General features: G+C 40.0%; 2 protein-coding genes and 1 long non-coding RNA gene across 8 annotated transcripts in view; all 3 read right to left on the bottom strand.

Moving 5' to 3' along the window:
* Positions 1–202: 202 nt before the first annotated feature.
* taf15 (TAF15 RNA polymerase II, TATA box binding protein (TBP)-associated factor) lies at positions 203–13,966 on the bottom strand. Of its 5 annotated transcripts, none has more exons than XM_036001329.1 (16): positions 13,786–13,966; positions 12,746–12,770; positions 12,564–12,597; positions 12,377–12,464; positions 11,063–11,120; positions 10,516–10,670; positions 9,173–9,353; positions 6,611–6,645; positions 6,038–6,070; positions 5,261–5,370; positions 4,656–4,785; positions 4,156–4,263; positions 3,933–4,011; positions 3,717–3,802; positions 2,386–2,446; positions 203–662 (listed from the first exon to the last, which is right to left on the bottom strand). In XM_036001329.1, the coding sequence occupies exons 1-16, from the start codon at positions 13,793–13,795 to the stop codon at positions 623–625; spliced, it is 1,233 nt and encodes a 410-aa protein (XP_035857222.1). In that variant the 5' UTR covers positions 13,796–13,966; the 3' UTR covers positions 203–622. The 5 variants fall into 5 exon arrangements, with proteins under 5 accessions (XP_035857222.1, XP_035857221.1, XP_035857223.1 ...); XM_036001328.1 differs by having other exon boundaries at positions 2,386–2,545; XM_036001330.1 differs by lacking the exons at positions 10,516–10,670; positions 11,063–11,120 and having other exon boundaries at positions 2,386–2,545.
* A 915-nt stretch (positions 13,967–14,881) lies between these two features.
* Positions 14,882–22,381, bottom strand: part of porb (P450 (cytochrome) oxidoreductase b) — a 34,925-nt gene continuing 27,425 nt past the window's right edge. For both annotated transcript variants that reach the window (XM_031293312.2, XM_031293313.2), the window contains 5 exons: positions 22,179–22,328; positions 18,727–18,994; positions 18,245–18,390; positions 17,910–17,995; positions 14,882–16,522 (listed from right to left, as the gene is read on the bottom strand). In XM_031293312.2, coding sequence (XP_031149172.1) covers positions 16,378–16,522; positions 17,910–17,995; positions 18,245–18,390; positions 18,727–18,994; positions 22,179–22,328 — 795 coding nt within the window. In that variant the 3' untranslated portion in view covers positions 14,882–16,377. The remainder of the gene's footprint in view (positions 16,523–17,909; positions 17,996–18,244; positions 18,391–18,726; positions 18,995–22,178; positions 22,329–22,381) is intronic.
* LOC116045582 lies at positions 20,051–22,141 on the bottom strand. Its single transcript, XR_004103961.2, has 2 exons — positions 21,171–22,141; positions 20,051–21,123 (listed from the first exon to the last, which is right to left on the bottom strand). It is a non-coding gene; the product is annotated as an uncharacterized LOC116045582 (long non-coding RNA).

Here is a 22,381-nt window from a genome sequence, read left to right on the forward strand (position 1 = left end):
ACTATTGCAATTTAAATATGTAGTTTTTAAAGCTTGACAATTGTCTTTAATATGTAGCAAATTATGGATATAAACCCGCACAAAATTGTAATTAATATATGTTCATGGGAGCATAATAGTGTGCCATTTTTTTTTTTTTACATGTTCTATCCTAGCACCTAGTATTTAAGCCTTTTTGTATAATCTCACACAAAGCACAGAGAAAAGATCAGTTTTTTTTATTATCATTTTGGAAAAAAAAAGAACCAAGTAAAACATTTAATCCGTTCATACAAAACAATGGTACGATGTCTACTTCACAAAAACATCTGCAGCTAGAATCTGAGAAAAATTAAAAGATGTACAAAGAAATAAAACAAAAGCAGAGAAAAAAAAAAACCCAATAAACTTTTGACCACATGCCAACAGTGCCAATCAGCCCCAAAGTCCCTTTACAGTAGCTCAACACATCCGTCCCTCACACAGATGAGCAGCAATAGTTGGGATGCACTGGCTACAAAAAAAACAAAAAGGTGCACAGATCAGGATGTCTGATCCCTGGTCCTTTCCCCCCAGTTTTCCCAACTAAATCCACCCTCCATGGCGAACTCAAGGGCTGGAATGGTTTCCATCTGCTCAACACTTAGTATGGCCGGTCTCTTCTGTCGTCTCTACGGTCACCTCTGCAGGGAAAAGACAAAGATGTCAGTTACCAGCTGTATTTTTTCAAGACCAACATCCACCATTGTCATTGAATCAACCGCTATCATCTGAATGATAAAGATGAGGGTAACATATGGCATCGTTTCCTCATTCACCCACCCCTTTGCCTTTTCAAATTTGTAAGTGGATAACAATTTGTTTTTAATAAAAGTAGTCTATATCCACAACGTTCCACTTCCGGGATTGCTCCGGTGCCGCAGGAAATTCCGCTAGATGCATGTCTTTTCACCGATGTCAGTTTCCTTCTGCTTTCTTTGTGTTGGAATTTTAAACTCTGGTGGATTTATGAGGATTATGATTAACTGCTCCTCAGATCTCTGCATGGTAAATTGAGCTAGACTCTGTCCCATCGGAGTTCTCTCGCATAACTAAGACAACTTTAAAAAAAAAAAAAACAACTTCCTTCGAGGATATTTTGTAGCGGCTCCGTGCAGAACTTAGCTCCGCCCATGATGATTGTGATTGGTTTAAAGAAACGCCAATAAACCAGAGCACATTTTTCTCCCATCCCGGAATGCTATGCGGACTAGCCAGACCCTCAGCCGCATTGTGTGGAGGATGCTCTGGCAAAGCGAGACTAATAAAAGGTGACCGTCCTTCCTTGAACAACCCTCGATTAATGCAGCACTTCACCTTCAGGGAGCAGCAATATATCAAAACCCTCAAATGGCACAAAAACACTGAAGGGCGTAGCATGAATATTTATACACTAGACACTTCACAACTTAGCTTCTTAAATAGCAGGGAGTTAAAATGGGATTAATTTCATTAAAGAGCCTTGGTGCCAGGATGAGTCTAAATACACAATTTGGAATTTGCTATGTAGTGTGTTCACACTAGGAAAGTGACAAAATCAAGTATACTTAATTGGGTTACACTTTACTTGAAGGTATCTACATAAGAGTGACATGACACTTTCATGAACGTGTCAAACAAAAAAGTCAAACGTTTATGACATAACACGTCTTTTAGTTAAGTGTCCTTTGGTTTTTGTCATGACACGTTATGGTTAGGGTTCATGTGTCATGAGTTCATGACAGTGTCATGTCACTCTTATGTAGATACCTTCAAGTAAAGAGTTACCCTTAATTGGTATATAGTACATATGGTATACATTTAGTATTAGGGTTGGGCATCATTTGGATTTTAACAACTCTGATTCCAATTCCGATTCTTCCTTTCGATTCCGGTTCCTATCGATTCTCGATTCCGACTCTGAGGGGTGGAGTTGAAACGGGTCACATGCTATTTAACAAATAAGAGGAACGTTTTATTTTGATTCAATGGTGGGTTGCAGTTTGACCAGGCTTTTTCAACGTAAAATAAAGCCACATTAGAGCGCTGCTTACTGTGCTCCATGGCTGCAACACAACAAGCGCCTGGCCGCTTCGCAATCCAAAACTTGCGCATGTTAAATTTGGAACCCATGATCAGATTTGAAACCAAATCCTCCAAACGATTCCAATAAAGAAGCCATTCCACTGGAATCGTAATTTTGAAAACGATTCCAAGTAGGAATCGGTTCTCGATGCCCAATCCTATTTAGTATGTTGTGTGAAAATGGGGCACAGCATTTGTCTTTAACCAAGTTACAGATTCAGAATTTCTGGACTAAACTCATGACAGGCTGCACCCCATTCTGGTCATAATTTAAAAAAAATAAAATAAAAGAATGCAACCAACCTTGCTCCCATTTTGTAACCCCCTCCGAATCCTCCGCCACCTCCGCCGTAGCCTCCACGGTCTCCTCCACGGTCACCCCCACGGTCACCCCCACGGAAACCTCCACGACCTCTAAAGCCACCACCTCGGTCTCCGCCATAACCGCCTCTGCTGCCACGATCTGCAAACAGTCAATTATGTCAGTAAAACAAGGGGAAAATACTACATTAAAAAAAAGTCATCTAATTACATACTTTAAATTAATCACAATTTTTGCTGTGAAAAGTATTTTAAATATTTCAATTCAAATGAATAATCAGCATTAATGACATTAAAGTTAAAAAAAAAAAAAAAAAATTATTCATTTTTCACTGTTCAAATAATGGCCATAACAATCAACAATATGACATAATATGCTGAGGAAATAAATTAAAAATTGCTTCAGGAATAGGGTTGGGTATTGTTTGGGTTCCACATTAATCCCACAATTTCTGCATCAACATAAATTATATTTAGTCATTTTTAGAAGGAGCGCATGTCACTCTGTCTGAGGTACTGAAATCGAAAGATGGAAAAACACGTCACAGCCTGCCCCACTTTGTCCTGGCGCCTGGCCTGAGCTATCATCTAACGTTACCAGCAGTGAAACTAAAAGCAGGTCTCGACAGTAACAGGCCTCTGGTTGCCCCCTTTGGCCACCACCTGTTCAATATTTATGATTTTTTAAATATATATATAAAAAAAAAAATCAAGACTTCCAACTGGATAATCTTATATTTCATAAGTCAATATTTTATTTGGTTAAAGTTTAAAACACTACGTTCGTGTGCAACACAGTTCAGCTGTTGTGCGACCGCTTTCCACACACGCGCGTTTGCCGCGAAAAGATACAGGCAACGCATGTTAAAATACAGTGCTAATATGGCACCGGTGCCCAGTATCTACCAGGTGGAAAAGCAACGCGGATTTCAGTGCCTCGCTACAGTGCCACCTAAATGTCTGCGCTCCTTTATTTACCAATTAATCGATCAAAATAGTTGCAACTTATCGATTAGTCTCTGCTGCTCTAATTGACGGACTTTAAATTATATGTACATACTGTTTTTATTTGATGCAATTATCCAATTCATACCAACTCCGTAAACATGTCTGCCATATGTCAGCAGCAGAGCGGACAGCTGCTGGGTAACCTGCTTGTCGGGCTGATTGCAGAAACTAAGTGTTCATGTCCATGGGAAGAAATAGTTTGTAGAATGGATGACACAACCTTGTGTTTTCAGGAATATGCACAGATAGTAGGGAATCTCTGGAACAACTTTCTCCAGTATTGAAATCAAGTTAAAAACACTTACCTCCAAATCCTCCTCCATCTCCTGGTTTAGGAGCGCCACACTTGTTACACTCTTGCCGCCGTGCAAAATTCATGTTGCCACAAGAGCTAAGGACAGAGAAATCAGATGGACATTTTATACATAAAAATTCACCTTCACAAAGGGGCTAAATGAGCCCCTTCTGCTGTAAATTGAACATTTTTCTTTTTTATTTAACTTACATAAAGGCATACAAACCTGTTGGGACAGGGCCAGTCTCCTCCCTTAATGTCAAAGCTGGGTCCTCCTCCTCCTCCAGCACCACGACCTCTGAAACCTGAAAGCGACGAAAAATTTATTAAAAAAAAAAAAAAAAAAAAAAAAACACGTCAGGGGCAGCAACATTAACACAAGCAATTCAGTTTTGAAACTAGATATTTGACTACTATTCAAGCCCTGGGACAGCTCCATCAATACCCACCTCCTCGTCCCCCTCGCCCACCTCCTCCTGCTGCTCCTCCTCTCTGTGTGAACTCAGCTCTGCGGGTGGCAAATGATACTTTGATGGGTCTGCCATTGAACTCCTTGCCTGAAATGAAAACATCAGTTAAAAAAGGGACCTTGAATGATGTGTTTTCGGCCTGCACGATTTCGCCCTGTTCGTGATTTAATTTTGAAATTTGGGCATTTTCAGCCTTTGTGATAGGACAAGCTGAAGACATGAAAGAGGAGAGGGGGAATGACATGCAGCAAAAAAAAAAAAAATCTATTTTTGGTACTGCCAATTAGTTTTGTCTTGTCATGGCTCATGTGTGCAATAAACAAAATTAAAAAAAAATCGTGGCAGAACATCGTGATATCAATTCTAAGCTAAAAAAAAAAAAAAAAAAAAAAAAAAAAGTGATTCATATTTTTTCCTCCGAATCGTGCAGGCCTAATGTGTATGATATGAGAAATTGGAAAATACGGCAGTGCTCTTACCATCAAACCAGTCAATAGCAGCTTTGGCAGAGGGCGGGTCATCAAATGACACTGTGCATTCTCCCTTTGGCTGACCAGTGGCCTTGTCAGAGTAGATGTTGATCATTGGCAGGCCAGTCTTCTTGTTCAACTAAAAGAACAAAATGAAAACAGGATTCTCAGAGCTTACATTTGCATTTATTGTTTCTACACCGGTTTGGGCTAGGTGCCAGGTATTTACGCACAAATAAAATCTTAATGTGACTGGTTCAAAGGATAAAGAGTGACAACAATAAAGGGAGGAAGTATGAAGTACAATAATTTCCATAAAGACATGCCAATTGTGTTATTGATTTACTTCAAAAATACTTATATTGTTATGGACATTATTATAAGAGTAAAGAACCTCGGACTTTTTGAAGACATGGCAATAAATATATAGAGATATCTCTATCGAGAGAGAGCGAGCGAGAGATCCATCTATCCACACACACACACACACACACACACACAGTAACAAACTAGACGCATTCAGACATTGCCTGTTTAATCAAGTCTCCACAGTCATTAGGATGCATGATCCTGTGTAATTGAGTAAGAACATGCCAAGAGAATAATTCAATTACCTTGATGATACCAATTTGCTTAAAGAAGTCACCGACTTCCTGAACTGTGGCATCTTCTCCCAGTCCCTGGACAAAAATGGTGTTGTTGTCAGAGTTGTCCTGCTCACCAGCTGTGAAGAGATCAATGAAAAGAAGGTCAGCAATGATTCTGTTAGGAGTCATTTTATAAGCCATGGCCAAATGAAGCTTCGTGAACCATTTTCTCTTTTTTCTGAGCCCACTAGATGGGGCTCTCTCTTCAACAAAGGGTTGAAAACACTTTATGCCATTCCTTTAACCTTTTTCTTTGAACAGAGCGCCATTTAGTGAGCTCAGAAAATAAAGACAATGGTTCACGAAACTTCATTCGGCCATCACTAATTTTATATAGATAAATACTGTGTCCATCACACAGGCAGAAGTACAACATTTAACTAAAAGTGTTCATTCTCATACAATAAGTACATTGTAGGATATCACAAATAATCAACCTATATGGGTAACCATGGCAACTCACTGCTTTTGATAACTTATGTGCAGAAACACAATCTGGATTTTCAGAAATCCATGTTCAGTTGATTAACATTAAAATGTATTATACTACAAATTCAAATACATTAATGCTACAAGGAATTTCAGTTATGATTAAACTGACAACTGGCATATGCCATCAACTAACTTTCCGCACTAGGTATTAAAGAATGATATTAACTTACAGTGACGGACAGATATGAAATTAGAGCCCATTTATCAGTACAAATCAGGTTAATTAATCATGTAATGCTCAAAGAGTCTTACCTGGTTCATCCCTTGAGTCAAAGTCTCGTGAGCCTATAAAACAGAGAGGGTGAAAGAGAACACTTGAGCAAGGAATCTTAAAAACTGTTTCACACAAATAATTATTAACTTCATCCCTAGCAATGCATAACGATAAAGAAAATTAAACAATGTCCATGTTTACAGCTCTCTGATGGGTGTTTTCATACCGTTGCATCATATACCAACACCGTGCAACAAGAACAGAATTGTTCTGGGTTTTTCTCTTGAGCTTACACCAGAAATGAAAACAATCAAAATGTCTCCAGTTTTAGAAAGTTTTCCTTTTTCGTCCTGGGAGCACCTCTGTCATTTACAATCAGCCCTTGTCTTCATGCAACAATACCATTATTTTAAAACTCAGGCTCCATGTTTTTACCATATCTGAAGTCATTTAAGAGAAACCCTGCTAAGATTAATAGGTTGAGTCCCTTGGGATCTGGACATGAAAATGGTGGCATTCACCGAGTTTCTTTAAATCCCCCTCCCTTTTCTTTTTTGCTAACTTAAGTTCTTTCCTCCCCCACCGACACAGTTCTGATGCTCGTCACTTACCACCGTAATTTTTGTAGCCACCACGGTCACCACCTCTGCAGAGGAAAAATTGGAGATATGATGGCTTTTCCTTTGTCCCAACTGAGAGCTCAAAGCTCCCCTACATCCCCATCAGTATGCACTCCTGCCAGGGTGTGCGACTATGGTGGAAATGTCTCACACGAGGAATGAGTTAGTCTTTGACATTAAAGATCAATGAACAGACGACTAGGCAGCTCTGACTGAACAATTGGGTAGATGAGCGAAGACAGTTACCACATCTTAGTCACCATTTACAGTGAATTTGGTACCTTTTCTTTTTACATAACCAGATTGGATACCAAGAGCTGGAAAACCAGCTGATTTTTTTTTTTTTTTAAACATTATCCAAATTGGTGTCAAGGTGTTAAACTGATAAGCAATCTTCCACTGAGTGTGTATATGAGATCCTTTAACAGAGGTCGAAGTTTTAGTTCATTCACTCTGAACACCTGTAGTATAAAATGTAGATCCATGTTAACACAACACACATGTTCGCCATTGTCAAATATACAACACTTGAATGAAACCTGTTGAATGTGAAGCAGCTGAAGATGTGACTCCAGGTCTAAGGGCATCGTTTCAGTGGAGTTTCTACTGTTAAAAAAAAAACAATCATGTGGTGCTCAGGGCACAAGAAACGCACTAGAATCTCTCTTCAAAACTGAGAAGTGCTAATTCTGCAGGACCTAAAAGGGGAAAGGACAGTTTCCCCAATGGTGAAAATTATGGGTCATAGCGCATCTCAGTGTGGAGCACACATTTTCATGCGTTTTATTATCATCTTAATGTGCTACAGCATTGTCACCTTACAGAAAACTTTAGGTAGACCTCTTCCATTTTTTATTTAATGTAATAGAGCTTCTGAAAATGACACATGGTGTCTTTTTTTTTTTGAGACTTCTTATGCAGAATCAACAAAGTATATGGTTGCAGAACCAGGTCTCTGGTGCCTAGGGTGGCAAAACTCAGAGTCAGGAGGTGAAAACTGTCCATGGGAATTAACAGGAATAACATGGAAATATGGGAGTTATCTGATCAGGTTTTATTTACCATGTTGTATGCAGATAGAAACAAACCTTTCACCATATAGGCAGACAAACATTCAATGTGAAATGTGCCTTGTGGTAAGTTAGTTCACCAATGGGTTAAGGTGCGCTGAAAAATTCAAGACAATGTGGGCGGTGTGCAATAGGATTTTATTGGTTTAAAAATGGTCCTGCAGAGTCTATGATCAAAACTTCGTCCATGGCAACAGTCCGTTTTACCTAGCAACGATCTGTTACACAGAATTTACACAGCGTGGTTGCATACTCAAGTTTGATTGGTCAATCACAGCATTCTACACTCTGTTATAACAGACTGTTGCCATGGACGGGGTTCTGATCATTGTCCGGCGGACCGTTTTTAAAATTTGTGCTCAGACCGCTGAACAACGGATCACGAAGGGAGAGAGTGGAGGAAACGGGGATCGCTATCAGCGCTAACAGTGCAAACAGAGCATTAGTTAGCTCCATGTTTAGCCCATTTACCAGGGCGACCTGGCTTCCGCCAGAGAGCCGTGCGCATCAGCAGTAAAGTTAACCGCTCCAACCAGGATGTGGGATAATATAGACCAAGGCAGTCATTGGAAATCTGAACCCTGACAGGGTTTCAGCTTCTAGCTGCTGGTTAACTAAATATAAAATATATATTCTGTCCAGTAATATAATTAAAAGTTACATGAAAGCATGTAGTCCCTTGGCTCAGACAGGACGGTAGTGTTGGCTGCACATGTGATAGGAGCATGCACTGCGCACGCAGAGGGTTAATTCCATTTAATGGGATGCTGGTCAATTACCTGGATGTACAGTATGTGATTAAAGTGTGTGCTGCTGAATGCAGTGCATGGTTATAATTAATTTCAATTAAATGGGCACACTTAACTAAAACATGCCATAAGACCTAATATTGCTTTTAATGTGCATTTCCCCTTCAAATACGTTCACTATTAAAAACAGTCAATATTTTACATTTCAAATCGTGCAAAAATTTCAAACTTCCCAAGCTTAACTTCCCTTGGAAATTCCTGACCCTTTGCAACCCTAGTGGTGCCTTTTAAGCTCCTATTTTGGCAGACATGTTCAGTCATTCATAGCTTTACCTAAGATCCCAATGATAACAAGTAGATCCTCAGTCGGTCAAACAACTAATTTCTAATTAACCACCACTTATGCATCATTAACGATCATTTGATCGTAACAGCAATGTGGATATAACACCAGCAAGTCTTGAAAATTTCTGGTGAATCAAGTTTTGAAAAAGGTTCAGGCACCTGGAGCACAATGCAGAGGGGTGGAGAATGTTACTCATGTGATCTGTGACAACTTTGGATGAAAAATTACTGAAGTTTGGGGTTCCGGGGCACAAAGCAGATGAGTGGTGAAAATCATCTATGTGGATGGTTTGTAGTTAATGGTTGAAGTGTTGAGTGACAACAAGTCATGTCTCATATTTCACAGTGTATAGGAAGTACCTTGGGGGCAGTGGCACTATGCAACTTACCCCATACCAGGAGGTCCACCTCTTCCGCCACGGTCATATCCACCACTGCGGTCATATCCACCACTGCGGTCAAAACCACCACGGTCATAGCCGCCACGGCCTCGGCCTCTGTAGCCCCCTCCTCCTTCGTTACGGTCTCCTTGGTCACGTCCAAACCTCCCACCCTGAACACCTCCTTCACCTAGTGTACAGAGAGATTTATTGAGTACTACCCAACCTGACTCAGGGCTTGACATTAACGCTTGCCCGCTTCAGTGAGCCAACCCAGTAGCACAAAAATGCCCACAATAGCAGAGACAATCTCTTCTGTTCTTACCTTTCACAACAAAAGCCCTAGACATATAGGCTACACAGCATACCCGTTAACCTGAGGACATTAAATTGACTCGCAGTGCACTCGCATTTCGCCAACAGGAAACTCAAAATAGCTTACAGTAGCTTTTTTCTGCTTCCCGACCGTGGTCTGAAAGCACAGGGGGTACATGGGCTGGAGTCTTGGGAGCCAAACACCCATCACTCCATTCAGCAGCCGGGAAACAAGACACCTCCATTGGTCTTGAGGAGCTGCAGCGTTTATGTGGGCTCAAACTGCAGTCTAGCCAATTATTCATTTGATATCTTCACTGCTAAACTTTATAACTCTCCTCTTTCTCATCCGCTCACACCGGATCTACCGTCACTTTCTCTCACTCGCTTCACCTTTATCCCCAGAAGGATCACAAAACTGTTCCACCGATATGCTAACTGTCCGCGGGTGATGAGCTGGCGCCAATATTCAAACCTTTTATTGAACGGTCGCAAATTTGCATCGCTGCCAGTATGAATAGTTTTGATGCGAAATACTCGCATACTTGTCATTTATTCGTCTCGCCCCCAGTGTGTAAAGACCTTTAGTAAGGTGAAAGAGAAACTTCAAGGTGTACTGTTGTATTTTTGTTTCAAAAGGAAAAAGGGTGTAGGAATATCTGACATTGTGTGAATTTATATCAGCAAATCGCTGGTTGTTGTGGCTGCTTGGAAAACTAGCTACCTCACAAGTTGATACTGGTGTCATTTAATGTTATTTGTTATAAAAGTGGTTAAAATAAGACCCCTTATTTGCTACATGAAGTGCATGCATAGTATTATTTTCAGTGTTCTTATGTCATTCTGGATATATAAAAAGGCTTTATCAATAAGCATGTGGATAGTCTTATTACAGCACATCCTCCTTGTAGGCTTCATTAATGACACAGGTACAACAAGGGCACCACTGCACAATAGCTGAAAAGGCCAGAGGCCCCGAAGCACCTGCTCGTCCAGTAATTACAGTCTATATTAATTCAAAATCTAGTTATTTGTACCTTCACTCCATCTTCCATAGCTGCCTCCGCTGCCACCACCTCCTTGCCCACCAAAGGAGCTTTGCTGTCCATAGCTGTCTCCTCCTTGACCCTGGCTACCATAGGAACCTTGATGGCCGTAAGAAGACGATGTTGACGACAACTTATCGCCATACCTTGAAGTGGTTTTAGCAAAAATCATTACAGTTAGCACAACAGAGATGCCAAATATTTTAATCTATTGAGCTGTTTTTATTGGTCATCAGGAAGGTAAGACAAGCAGTTGTCAATTAAAAATAAACCATAAAGTGAAGCAGAAAACAGTAAAATAAACTATACAGCGTAAACAGACTAGCACTTCAGTATATCTACACATTAGAGTATGCCTCTGGGTTTATCAGATTGTTTAATGATGCTCCAATTCTTATATGTTAGAATCTTAATATTTTACATCTAAATGTTACTAAGCCATTAAAAAAGGCAAAGAATGTCAGTGAGAATCATGCTGCACAGACTACAGCACTGACATTTCAAGAAGGTCCCTAACAATGTGATATTAGCAGCTTACCCAGATGGCTCCTGTCCATAATTATCAAAGCTCTGTTGCGGAGCCTGGCCATAACCGTCTGTCAAAAAGAAATTTCACAAAAGAAAAATCAAATCTCTTTCAAAACAATGCACCTTTCAATCCATCGTTTCGTGGTCAATAAACTTAATGAAAATGATCTTAAAAAAGGTCCCATGGCATGAAAATTTCACTTTGAGGTTTTTTAACATTAATATGCGTTCCCCCAGCCTGCCTATAGGTGTAAACCGAGCCCTGGGTATCCTGCTTTGACTTTGAGAAAATGAAAGCTCAGATGGGCCGATCTGGAATCTTGCTCCTTATGAGGTCATAAGGAGGAAGGTTACCTCCCCTTTCTCTGCTTTGCCCGCCCAGAGAATTTGGCCCACCCATGAGAGAAAGAGAGACATCATGGCTTTCAAACGAGCAAAGTGGCAGTTGGTCAAGACCACACCCCCACCCTCCACCTTGGACATGCTTGTGTGAACGACTGATTTAGTGAGACACAAATAAGACAGAAGTGCGTATAACTTTATGTTACTGCAGCTTTCACAACTGCTGATACAGAGGGCAGCCATGTTGGATTTTGGAACTCGGACAACCTTGCAGTAGCCCGAGTTCTGAGCTCGTAAATCTGAGGTCAGGGGGCGTGTTTCCGACTTTGAACTCGGAAAATCTGAGTTCCAAGGTAAATAGAACGCGGCATAAGGAAGGCTCATTGTGGGACTGGCTCTAGTGGCTGTAATTCTGCACCAAAGCTGAATTTCAGGCAAGAGACTTCAACAGTATTAGGGAACCACTAAGGTCTATATAAAATCATCCAAAGAGCACCATGTCATGGGACCTTTAAACTAAAACTGAAAACGCATCTTCAATTCTTCTGTGACTTTTTTTTATCAGTAGGGCTGCGACAATAACCGCATCAGTGCAGTGACGTGGCGCTGTTACGGTGATGTCACCACCGTATTTTTTGTTTTTTTATTGCTGGTGAAAGTTACAGAAGTGCACATGTTATATGAAATATAATAAACACAATCATTTAGTTATGATTGACTGTCTTCGTTCCTATGTACAATGGATTCTGGAAAATTGCTGGAAATCTTTAAGTGACATAATACTGTGGTCTTAATTACTATCAAATAACTCTGGATATACCAGTGCCTGCCATTTCATTAGCTTAACACTCCCCCTTTAGAGGTAATAACCTTACAGCTAGGTTGGCCAAATAAAGATTAAGCGTTGGGTGAGAATCATCAGTATCAACGTACCAATTACTGTGGTTCTGCAAATTGCTTCTATTAAATAGACATACTATACCTTGTGTCGCCACGCCTTGCTGTCCATAGCCACTGTAACTCTGTCCGCCATAAGAGCCACCGCCACTGCCATTTCCTTGTCCATAACCCTGTCAATCAGAATGACCAATTAGACATGTTATAATCCCACCCCCAAAAAACTGATTTAAAATAACGCTAACAGATAGTAAGTTGGGGCAGGGTCTTACCTGTCCACTCTGCTGCCCGCCATATGACCCATAGCTACAAAGACATGATATAAGCAGTTAGCTTCAGGTTATAGATGGATTTAAAAACTATAATATGTCAGTTATATATGTTATGTATTTTAATAAGAATGTGTACAACGGTTTAACATAGGGAATCGATGAGATGCTTGTTTGAACATTACCTTTGTGAGCCACCGTAGCCTGAATCTGAAGGAAATAAAACGGTTTCTTGTTACCACAAAAAGGTTGGCCGGGATTTATTACACACATTTTTTTTATATAAATAATTTTTAATTATAACATAAATAAAATACACTAATTAATTAATATATATATATATATATATATATATATATATATATATATATATATATATATATATATATATACCAAGTACAAGGAATGTACCTTTGCCTTTAACCCATCCTAACTATTTAGAAGCAGTAACATTAGGCACGCATAGTCCGAGAACAAACTCCAGTTTGCCAGTACCTAAGTCAGGGGAAATGGCAGGAGTTCCTAGCATGCATGTCTTGCTAGCATGCAACCCACCCAGTACACAGTAGTGTGTTTTTGCTGTACAACAGTGATAACCACTGAGCCACCGTGCCGCCAACACTAAAACAATCCCGTCACCACGCCGATTCGGTAAAAATGGCGGTCAATTTGGTCTAGGCTTGGGCTAACTCTTGAAACGAGACAAACTACCATAGGTTTATAATTGCTGTCCAGCCTCGGTAGTTTGATTTAAACCAAACTGTTTAGATGTGAATATTACCAACTTCTTGTGAAACTACATTTGTCCAAGTAGCGCAAACCGTGTCTCCTTTAGCAGATAACAATAGCATCGGTATAAACAAAGGCGCATTCATGCTAGCTAGCAGACACCTTGAGCTAACTTGAGTTAGCTAGTCGCGACAAGGCCCTGCTCACTCTGCGGTATTTCCTTATACTGGCGTTACGGCACAGTCACGGGTTTAAAAAAGTACAGTAAAGTGTGATCACAGAGTAAACTCTGCACCGAAAAAAAAAAAAAAGTTTACTCAAACACCCGGCAAAGCTAACTTTGTTCTTCTAGTGAAAGATGAGCCATGTTCCATGAGATAGACGGAGCCCTCCTTCTGGCCTCGCGGTGGTCAGCTAATTTAGCTACAATGCTATTCGGCCCACTTTTCATTATCTATTCAAGAAACACAAGCAATAAACAGACATGTTGACTTACCAGTGGCCATTCTGTGACGTTGTATATATAGTTAAAAAATACAATGAAGTCTGTTTCTTCTGATTAGCTGATAAAAACCCAGGTTGACATCTACGCAGCGCCACAGAATTGAGCTGAACACTCTGCGACACTTCCCTTATGCAGCTTCTTCTTCTTTTTCTTCTTCTACTACTACTTCCTGTTTGAAAGGACTGGTCGTATTTAAAGCTAAGTTATAATACCGCCACCTGCTGCTAGAACAGCAGTTTGTGTGCTCTTTTTAGTTTAAAAAGATAGGCTGAATGCATATTCATCTATTTCTGTCATATCTGATGGTATCTCCATCTAAGTTCTCTCTAAATAGACACTGAAAACTATAGGAGCATATCTGTGTTTTTGCAAGTTTCAGCTATTAAAAATGTATGGTAAGTGTATCTTCAAGGCAGAATCAAAGTCTACATGCAGAGACTTTGATCTTGCTATGTGTGGTTACTTCTAATAAATGTCATTGCGGGTGTGTGTGTGTGTGTGTGTGTGTGTGTGTCTGAGAATGACTGACCCAACAACAAGACCTTTTTCACAGATGTTGTGTCACAGTAGGAAAAGTACAGGTGCAAGTAATACGTATATTAAGTACTCCATTTAGATGTGTCCGTTTTGTCTTACTGGGGAACTTAATTGAAACATAATCAGTCATCATCATTCACGATATTAGTTCCACCTGTGCTGTTCTTATATGAAATGTTTCTGGACCCAAATACAGTGCTGTAACCCAGAACAGGATTTATCATATCAGTCCCTATAACAGATTTTGTTCAGCTAACTTTTACCAATAGTTCAGTACATATCTTGGAGAGGGTGCTGCTGGTAAGGTCACTGTTAAGTCACTCATGATTACAACACAATTTAAGCATAAACACACTGCAGCCCTGTGTGATTTTATTCTCTCAACAATACTGCCTCGTGAGTATTAGCGTGAATGGAGCTAAAACCTCACATCTGATGACAAATGGCTAACAGATAGTTGAGATAATCTGCTGGAGTTAATACATTGTAGAACAGTTACATACTCAAACTTTAACCCTATTTAATTAGAAAAAAAGTAATTAACCCAACAAATTATTCAAATTTTATTCATAAAAACAGGCATGCCTTGATAAAATCAATTAATATCATAAAGTGGAAGGACAAAAAAGAGACAGTACTGGATGAAGTGACTTTCTATCATAATGTAAGCATGGAAAAAAAATAACTATTAAAAAGACAGTTAATTGTCAGGGTTTAAATGCTAAATTAATACATAAGGCAGTGTTAAAAAAAAGGCACAGGCTGCACTTCATCTGGTTTGCTGACCTCCTCAAACTCCCATATTCACACAAAAGTACTGAGATAAGGACTGACTGACAGATGCTGGGAGACTAAATGTTTTGATATGTCTGGTCATCTTCTCCATGTAGTGGTGCATGTGATTGGACAAAAAAACAACAAGACAATTCCATTTCATTACATACTCCTGCCATCAGATGCATATAAAATAAACAAAACCTCTGTTTCAATGCCAATATTTCAAATGACATTTTACAATTATTACAGGGTACCTACAAATTCATTTTCATCATGTTGAAATGCATAAAATAAAATGCACATAATCTCACGTTTTTCTATGAATAATCTCGCCCTTTGCATGACTTTTTGTGCCTCTAAAAAGTTTGTTACTGATTTTAATAAACAGCAAATTATGCATAACAGGCAAAATCCCTTGTCAAAATACAAAGGAAAACGTAATTGTACCCATGATGCAGTTTGTTACATCAAACATTTTCCTCACAGAATGTTAACGTATTTTCTAAAACATTTAATGTATTTTAAGTACTATTAAAAGTACGACAAGATCAGCTCTGAGACACTAAGATCAGCACCCTTTCATGTCTAAAGCGTCTCCGAGTGTTCACACTGCAACAGGAACACACAATGCTTTGTATATTCACTTAGATGTACGATCCAATATTATCTGCTGTGGTTACGTCGGCAATCTATTAAGCAATGGAATTATATCATGTACATCCAGAGGTGGGACGCAGTGAGTCCCTGCCCCACCCCCGAGTCGTCATCAGTTGATAAAGCTGCTCTGATTGACTCATTAATGTAAAAATAAATCTAATCAAAACTAAGTCTGAAATGAAGACGACTCTTTGCTGCATTTGTATGATTGATTGAGGAATTTCAAGCCAGCGGGACCCACACCCAACCTCCAAGCACCTAAGTTACAGTCAAAAACCCAATTACACAAATTCAATCATTTATATCAGAGACTTTGAGAAACCAGACAGGGTAACCACTGTTTGGTCTGAGACCACGGCTCAGACCCTAGGAGATACACACTGGGGGTCCAGATACATAATGTAATGTTGAAATTGCTGAACGTGTTTATCAACAATTGTGCTGAGGTAGTGTTTGCCTCATCTGCTTCTGCTTGCTCTCATGAACCAGGGTGATGAACAAGTGTTTAATGTTTTTATATTCAGTCCTGATAAAAACAAGACCCACAATAAAAAATAAAAAAATTTAAAACCAACACTTAAGTAGTGAGACCAAGGCTGGTTCTGAGGCTCTTTAACTCCAGACATCTTGCGAGTAGCGTCCCTTGGTCATCAGTTTCTTGATGTAATCGGTTGCCTGTGTGCGTGTCATGCCTCCCAGTTCTTCTCCTATCTCATGGAGGGCTGTCTGCACATCCTTTGCCATGTTCTTTGCATCCCTAAATCAGGAGAGAGAGATCACTTTAGAACAGAGATCTTCAACAGGGGGTCCGGGACCCTTAGGGGGTCCTCAGAGTCACTGCAGGGGGGCCTCCAAATTATTGTCAATTTTTGAAAGTTTTTTTTTCCAAAAATGAAAATGTCATAAATGTCAACATAATTCCCACATATTATTAGCAAATATAAATCCCCATTGACGATAGGCTTACTGGCCTATAGGTAAAATAGTCACTAAGATAGCCATCCACAGATACAATTCATCCTAAAGATTCACTGTGCCCCATAAAAGATGATTAATTAAAATGATGCCAACAATTAATATTTTAATAGCTTAGTATTCTATGCACTAAAAGGTATGTATAAAGGCTTTAGGCCGCACTACACATTATTGTAGGCCAGTTTAATGTTCAACTTAATTTTATACAACATGTAGTAGGGGGTCCCTGTCCATCTCTCCTTCAGTTAAGGGGTCCTTGGCTTAAAAAACGTTGAAGAGCCCTGCTTTAGAAGTCTGGTCGTCAGTGTTTTTTCCACCCCCATATTTTATATTTTTTGTTTATCCATCTACTGGAGGATATTTCCCTTTAATCAAAAAACGGATCATCAGCCAGCAACAATGTTCACCTCAAACATGGTGGAAGTTATTTGCTTTCGATTCCCATAGACAGTTAAAGAAAATGGACAAAGCTACGCCGTAGACCGCCACTGAGACCAATGAAGGATATGAGAAGCACTTTTCCGGTGAGGGCTGAGAGTGCAGAGACGGAGAGCATAGGTATATGTAAGGAGATAACATGGACACAGGCTAATTATTGCTAACTAAAATGCTAGTTAACATTAGTAATTAAACCTAAACAGCTAATGTAAGTCGAAACTGCTACGGAGCCATAACGTGAGATACAAGGTAATTGAACCTTTTATACATTGTCGTGTTTCTTTAGAAATAAACAATGGACAAATAAAGTCTTTAAACACTTCAGATGTAAAGTTATTCGCTGTCAAAGTGGCGCCAAAATGAATGGCAGTCAATGGGATGCTAACGGCGGGTGATGGCTTGTTAGCATCAAAATGGCTCCATATGAGATACGCTTTGTGGAGGCTCGCTTACCCCCTTGTCGATTCCTGAATGATGGCAGTATAAACCAATTCTCACTATCCCACTAGAAGGTGCCAAATCACCAAAGAGAATGTGAGTTTCCAAATTTCAGCATTTGTTTTCCCTCCAGTGTAAATTCTCAATTCCTTCATATGAAATGGTCTCAAATGATTGGCAATATCAATTCAAGTCATTAAGTTCACAACGTAAATATAATAATGTGCAAGTCTGATCTTTTTGAATACATGATATTTCATGTGAATCTTTTGCTGGTCCAATGTGTTAATTACCCGCAGACGTAGATATGAGCGTTGTCTGAGTGAATCAGCTTCCAGATGTCCTCCTTATTTTTCTTCATGAGATGCTGCACATACACCTTTATTTTGGAAAGTGAAAACATTGTTTGAAAAGTTCCAAACACACGACAATAAAAGGGTTTATCATCACACACACTGATAAATAATATACAGTATGTACATGTGTTGTCTAATTGACTATTTTCCAGTGTTGTTCCTTATTCTCAATATGTTATTTGACCAAAAAGGTGTTCAATATTTTAAATAACATGAAGATATTTTTGTTTAGCGCTAAGGGACACCAACAGCAGTGAGCTAGACAGACATACCTTTTGCTCCTGGTCTCTGGAGAATGCAACATTAAGCTGTGTTAGAACTCCATTCTTCTCTGCTTCTTCCAGCTCCTCCTGGTAGATATAATCCTCGTTCTTATGTCTGCAGCCGAAAAACATCACTGTCTCCCCAACCTCCTTTCCTGTGAAAGGAAACAAAACATTGGTTATTTTGTACATGCTGTTTATTCCATTCAGGCTCTTCCACTAGACATTTAAAAAAGTATAACTGATCAAGTAAATCTCAGACATCTTGACATGCACATTTATCATGTCTTATAAGTACTTTTGTAAGCATACTAGTTCACAATTCCTACTTAACTAATTAATAGGCCTGTGTTCAGAGTGACTGAGAATGCTAATAACTGAATTAAGATTATGAAAGCACTGATTACTTGTATCCATCAACCCTTAAATGCCTTTTTTAAATAATTATTTCTTTATGGGTCACACACACACACACACACACACACACACACCTTGTTGTTTGAGCCAGCCCCTCTCTTGGATGAAGCCCATGAAGGGAGCGATTCCTGTCCCAGGGCCGATCATGATCACTGGGTTGGTGGTTTTGAAGGGCAGGCGGAACTGAGACTTGCGGATGTACATGGGAACGGTGGACTTGTGGCCGTTGTCTGTGACCAGTTTGTTCTTCAGCCAGTTGGTCGCAACTCCCTTGTTGATGCGGCCTGTCGCAGTCTCGTACTCCACCACTACAGCACAGATGTGGATACTGTTGGGGTGAACCTACAGAACAGCAGAGTGCCAAACAGCCCTCTATTTTAATTCTCAGATCTGACTAACATTTCAGTTCAGTTCAGTTTATTCTTTGTCTCAAAAGGGCAATTTGTATGCAGGAAGACATCACATGAAGAATATACAACACAAACCACACAACAATTAACACAATAAAAACAGCAGCTTCAGCCTGAGTTAAAGAATAAATAGAATAAATAGTTCCAGAGTTGTATTGGAGTTATAATGAAAGCAGAGGTGGGACAAAGTCATTGTTATGCAAGTCACAAGTAAGTCTCAAGTCTTTGCCCTCGAGTCCCGAGTCAAGTCGAGTCAAAGATGAGGCAAGTCCCGAGTCGAGTCACAAGTCAAAGCCAACAAGTCTCAAGTCGAGTCCAAAGTCCTACCATTTTAGTTTTGAGTCATTTCAAGTCCTCTTACCACAGAAATAAAATTTATACAAATCATGTATGTCTGTAAGATTTGTATTTATTTAAACCTCTTTTTATACAATGACATTAATCAAATAAGGGCCCGCATGTTTTGCAAATTGCAACTCTTTTTTTGTCAACTACCTCGTAATTGTTAAAGCCAAACGAAACTATCTTCGGTATCATTTTGCCAACTGGCGCGTTGTTGCTTGTGCTTCATTGGTTGTCTTGCAATGTGCCTGCTTAGATGCTGTTGAATCAAAACAACGTGGGACTACAGTGATTGGATGTCGTGCAGGCAGCGCGCGTGCTCTCTGCATGCATACAGGTGGTGCACATTTTTTTCACAGATGCAGATAAACAGAGCGGCGCGGCCGTGTGAAATTTTCTTCCCCAGTTTTCATGGGAAGTAGCAAGTCTTCTCGAATCAAAAGGCGCAAGTCCAAGTGAAGTCAGGAGTCATTGATGTTAAAGTCCAAGTCGAGTTGCAAGTCTTTGTACATTTTGTCGAGTCGAGTCTGAAGTCATCAAATTCATGACTTGAGTCTGACTCGAGTCCAAGTCACATGACTCGAGTCCACACCTCTGAATGAAAGTAAGAACTACAAAAACTCAAACAATAGATAATAATAAAATAGTATCTCTGTTTAAGAGCCAAGGGGGTGCTAAAACGTAAGCCAGATGGTAATAACATGTATTCTCCGTACAGAGGGTGAGTGTTGTCCTTGCAAATAGACATGGCTTTTTTTTTTTTTTTTTTTAAATCTGTTTGTTAAAAATGTCAGTAAGGCTACTGAACTTCACACCCACTATCTTGCTGGCCACATTCACAATTTTTAAAAGCGCATTTTTATCCTTGATGGTGAGGTTGCCATACCAGCAGATGACAGAAAATGTCAGGCCAGACTCAATAAAAGTTCTGTAGAACAAAGTCATTAATGTTTTGTCCACCTGGAATTTAGCAAGTTTCCTGAGTGTAAAGAGTCTTTGTTGGCCTCTCTTGCACACAGAAGCAGTGTTCAGTTCAAATTTAAGCCGGTTGTCATCAAGGTGCCCAGATATTTGTAATATGGCACCATGTCTATGTCTTGGCCCTTGATAATACTACTACAGGGGACATTGGGATGACGTCTGAGATCAATGGACATATCCTTAGTTTTTGTAATGTTTAGATGAAGGAAAGCATTCTCACACCAGGCAACAAAATCATCAATCGCTGGACCATGGTCATTTTCATGTGCACTAAGAAGGCTGACAATAACGGAGTCGTCTGCAAACTTGATAATGTGCCTATTGTCATGCCTATTGGTATATAGGATGTACAACAGAGGGGACAGGACACATCCCTGTGGGGATCCAGTGGATGATATTAACTCACTGGAAAGCTCACTGTTCACCCTCACCCTCTGACATCTCCGAGTGAGGAAATCCAGTATCCAGCCTACTAAGCTCGGATCAAGGTTAAAATGAGGTTGTATGGTATTGAAAGCAGATGATAAATCAACAAAGAGTAGCCTAGCATGATTCCCACTCCCCTCTAGATGCTTATATAAGAGGTTGAGTAAGGTGATAGTGGCATCTTGTACCCCCCCTCTTGGCCCTGTAGGCAAACTGAAATGGATCTAAAAGGAGTTCTGCCTTAGCTAGAAGCTCTACTTTTTTTTAAGTTTTTCTAAGGATTTCATGACCAAGGAGGTCAGGGCAACAGGCCTGAAATCATTAAGGGTTTGGGGTTGGCTAACCTTGGCAACAGGCACCACCACAGACTGTTTCCATAGAGATGGCACTCTCTGCTGGGAGAGTGACAGGGTGAATATATCATAGAATACTGGACCTAGTTGCTCTGCACACACTTTCAGCAGGTGGCTGCTAATATTATCTGGGCCTGGACTTTTCTTAGGTCTACAGTGTTTAAAACAGTTGATGACACTACATTCCACATTAAATGAAGGGATAAATGGGGGAGATGCCAGAAGACTGTTTCTGAGTTCAGAATGTTTATTGCTGAAGTCATGAGTGTTAAATCTGACATAAAACCTGTTAAGGTCCTGTGCCAGCAGTGAGTCAGACTTGTAGCTGTTCAGTTCAAGCCTACTCCTCCCCCCTCCCTTGAGCCCCACAATTGTCTTCATACTGTCCCAGGCAGAGCCCAGGTTGGTCATCCTGAGCTGTGTTTCTATTGTATCTTTGTACTTAAGTTTACCTGCCCTAATTTCCCTTTTAATGTCCTTTTGAAGCTTGTGTAGTATCTGTACATTTCCTTCCTTAAAAGCCCTATTCTTGTCATGCAATAAAATCTTCAGGGACTTTGTAACCCATGGTTTACTGTTTGGATATACTTTAATAACCTTAGCTGGAATAACAGTACTCTCACAGTATGATATACAACTGCACTATTTTGCTCTTTGCTTTTCAATGTTTAATGATTTATTTAAAGCACTTTGAGTTGCCTTGTGCTGAAATGTGCTATATAAATAAAATTGCCTTGCCCTTGCCTTGCCTTGCAGATAACATCTGTCAGTTCATCAATATCAGAGCTGGATTCCCTGAACATATTCCACTCTGTGCAATCCAGACACCCCTGGAGAGCCAAGCAAGTGTCCTCTGACCAGTCTTTAACGTGCACAGTCTGTACTTTACCCCTCTTGAGGGCAGTGCAATATGAATCTGTCAGATTAGAGCAGCCTGTGTGTCTTTGTTGCTTATACCCATATCAAAAAACATTTGTAAAAAAGGATAGGACTACCTGCCAAACAGGGAATTACCTTTGAGGAGGAGGCGATGGAATAATAGCGAGCCTGGAGACGAGGCAGCAGCTCACACAGGTGGTCAACGGGAGGTCTCAAAGAAGGCATATCTTCCAGGATAGCGAGGATGTTTCTACTGGCACCTAACACCCAACTCTGGTAGAGTGCCTGTAGAGAGGCAGCAACAAAAAGACAAAGTATAAAAAGAGGTGGAAAAGGGT

The sequence above is a fragment of the Sander lucioperca genome, chromosome 5 (genome assembly GCF_008315115.2).
Source record: "Sander lucioperca isolate FBNREF2018 chromosome 5, SLUC_FBN_1.2, whole genome shotgun sequence".
NCBI lineage: Eukaryota > Metazoa > Chordata > Actinopteri > Perciformes > Percidae > Sander > Sander lucioperca.

Coding starts and splice junctions, on each gene's coding strand:
- taf15 (XM_036001328.1), bottom strand. Junction 9,354..10,515: donor CTATGGAAGATGGAGTGAAG/GTACAAATAACT, acceptor TCTGTACACTAG/GTGAAGGAGGTGTTCAGGGT. Junction 6,646..9,172: donor GGTGGACCTCCTGGTATGGG/GTAAGTTGCATA, acceptor TTTCCTCTGCAG/AGGTGGTGACCGTGGTGGCT.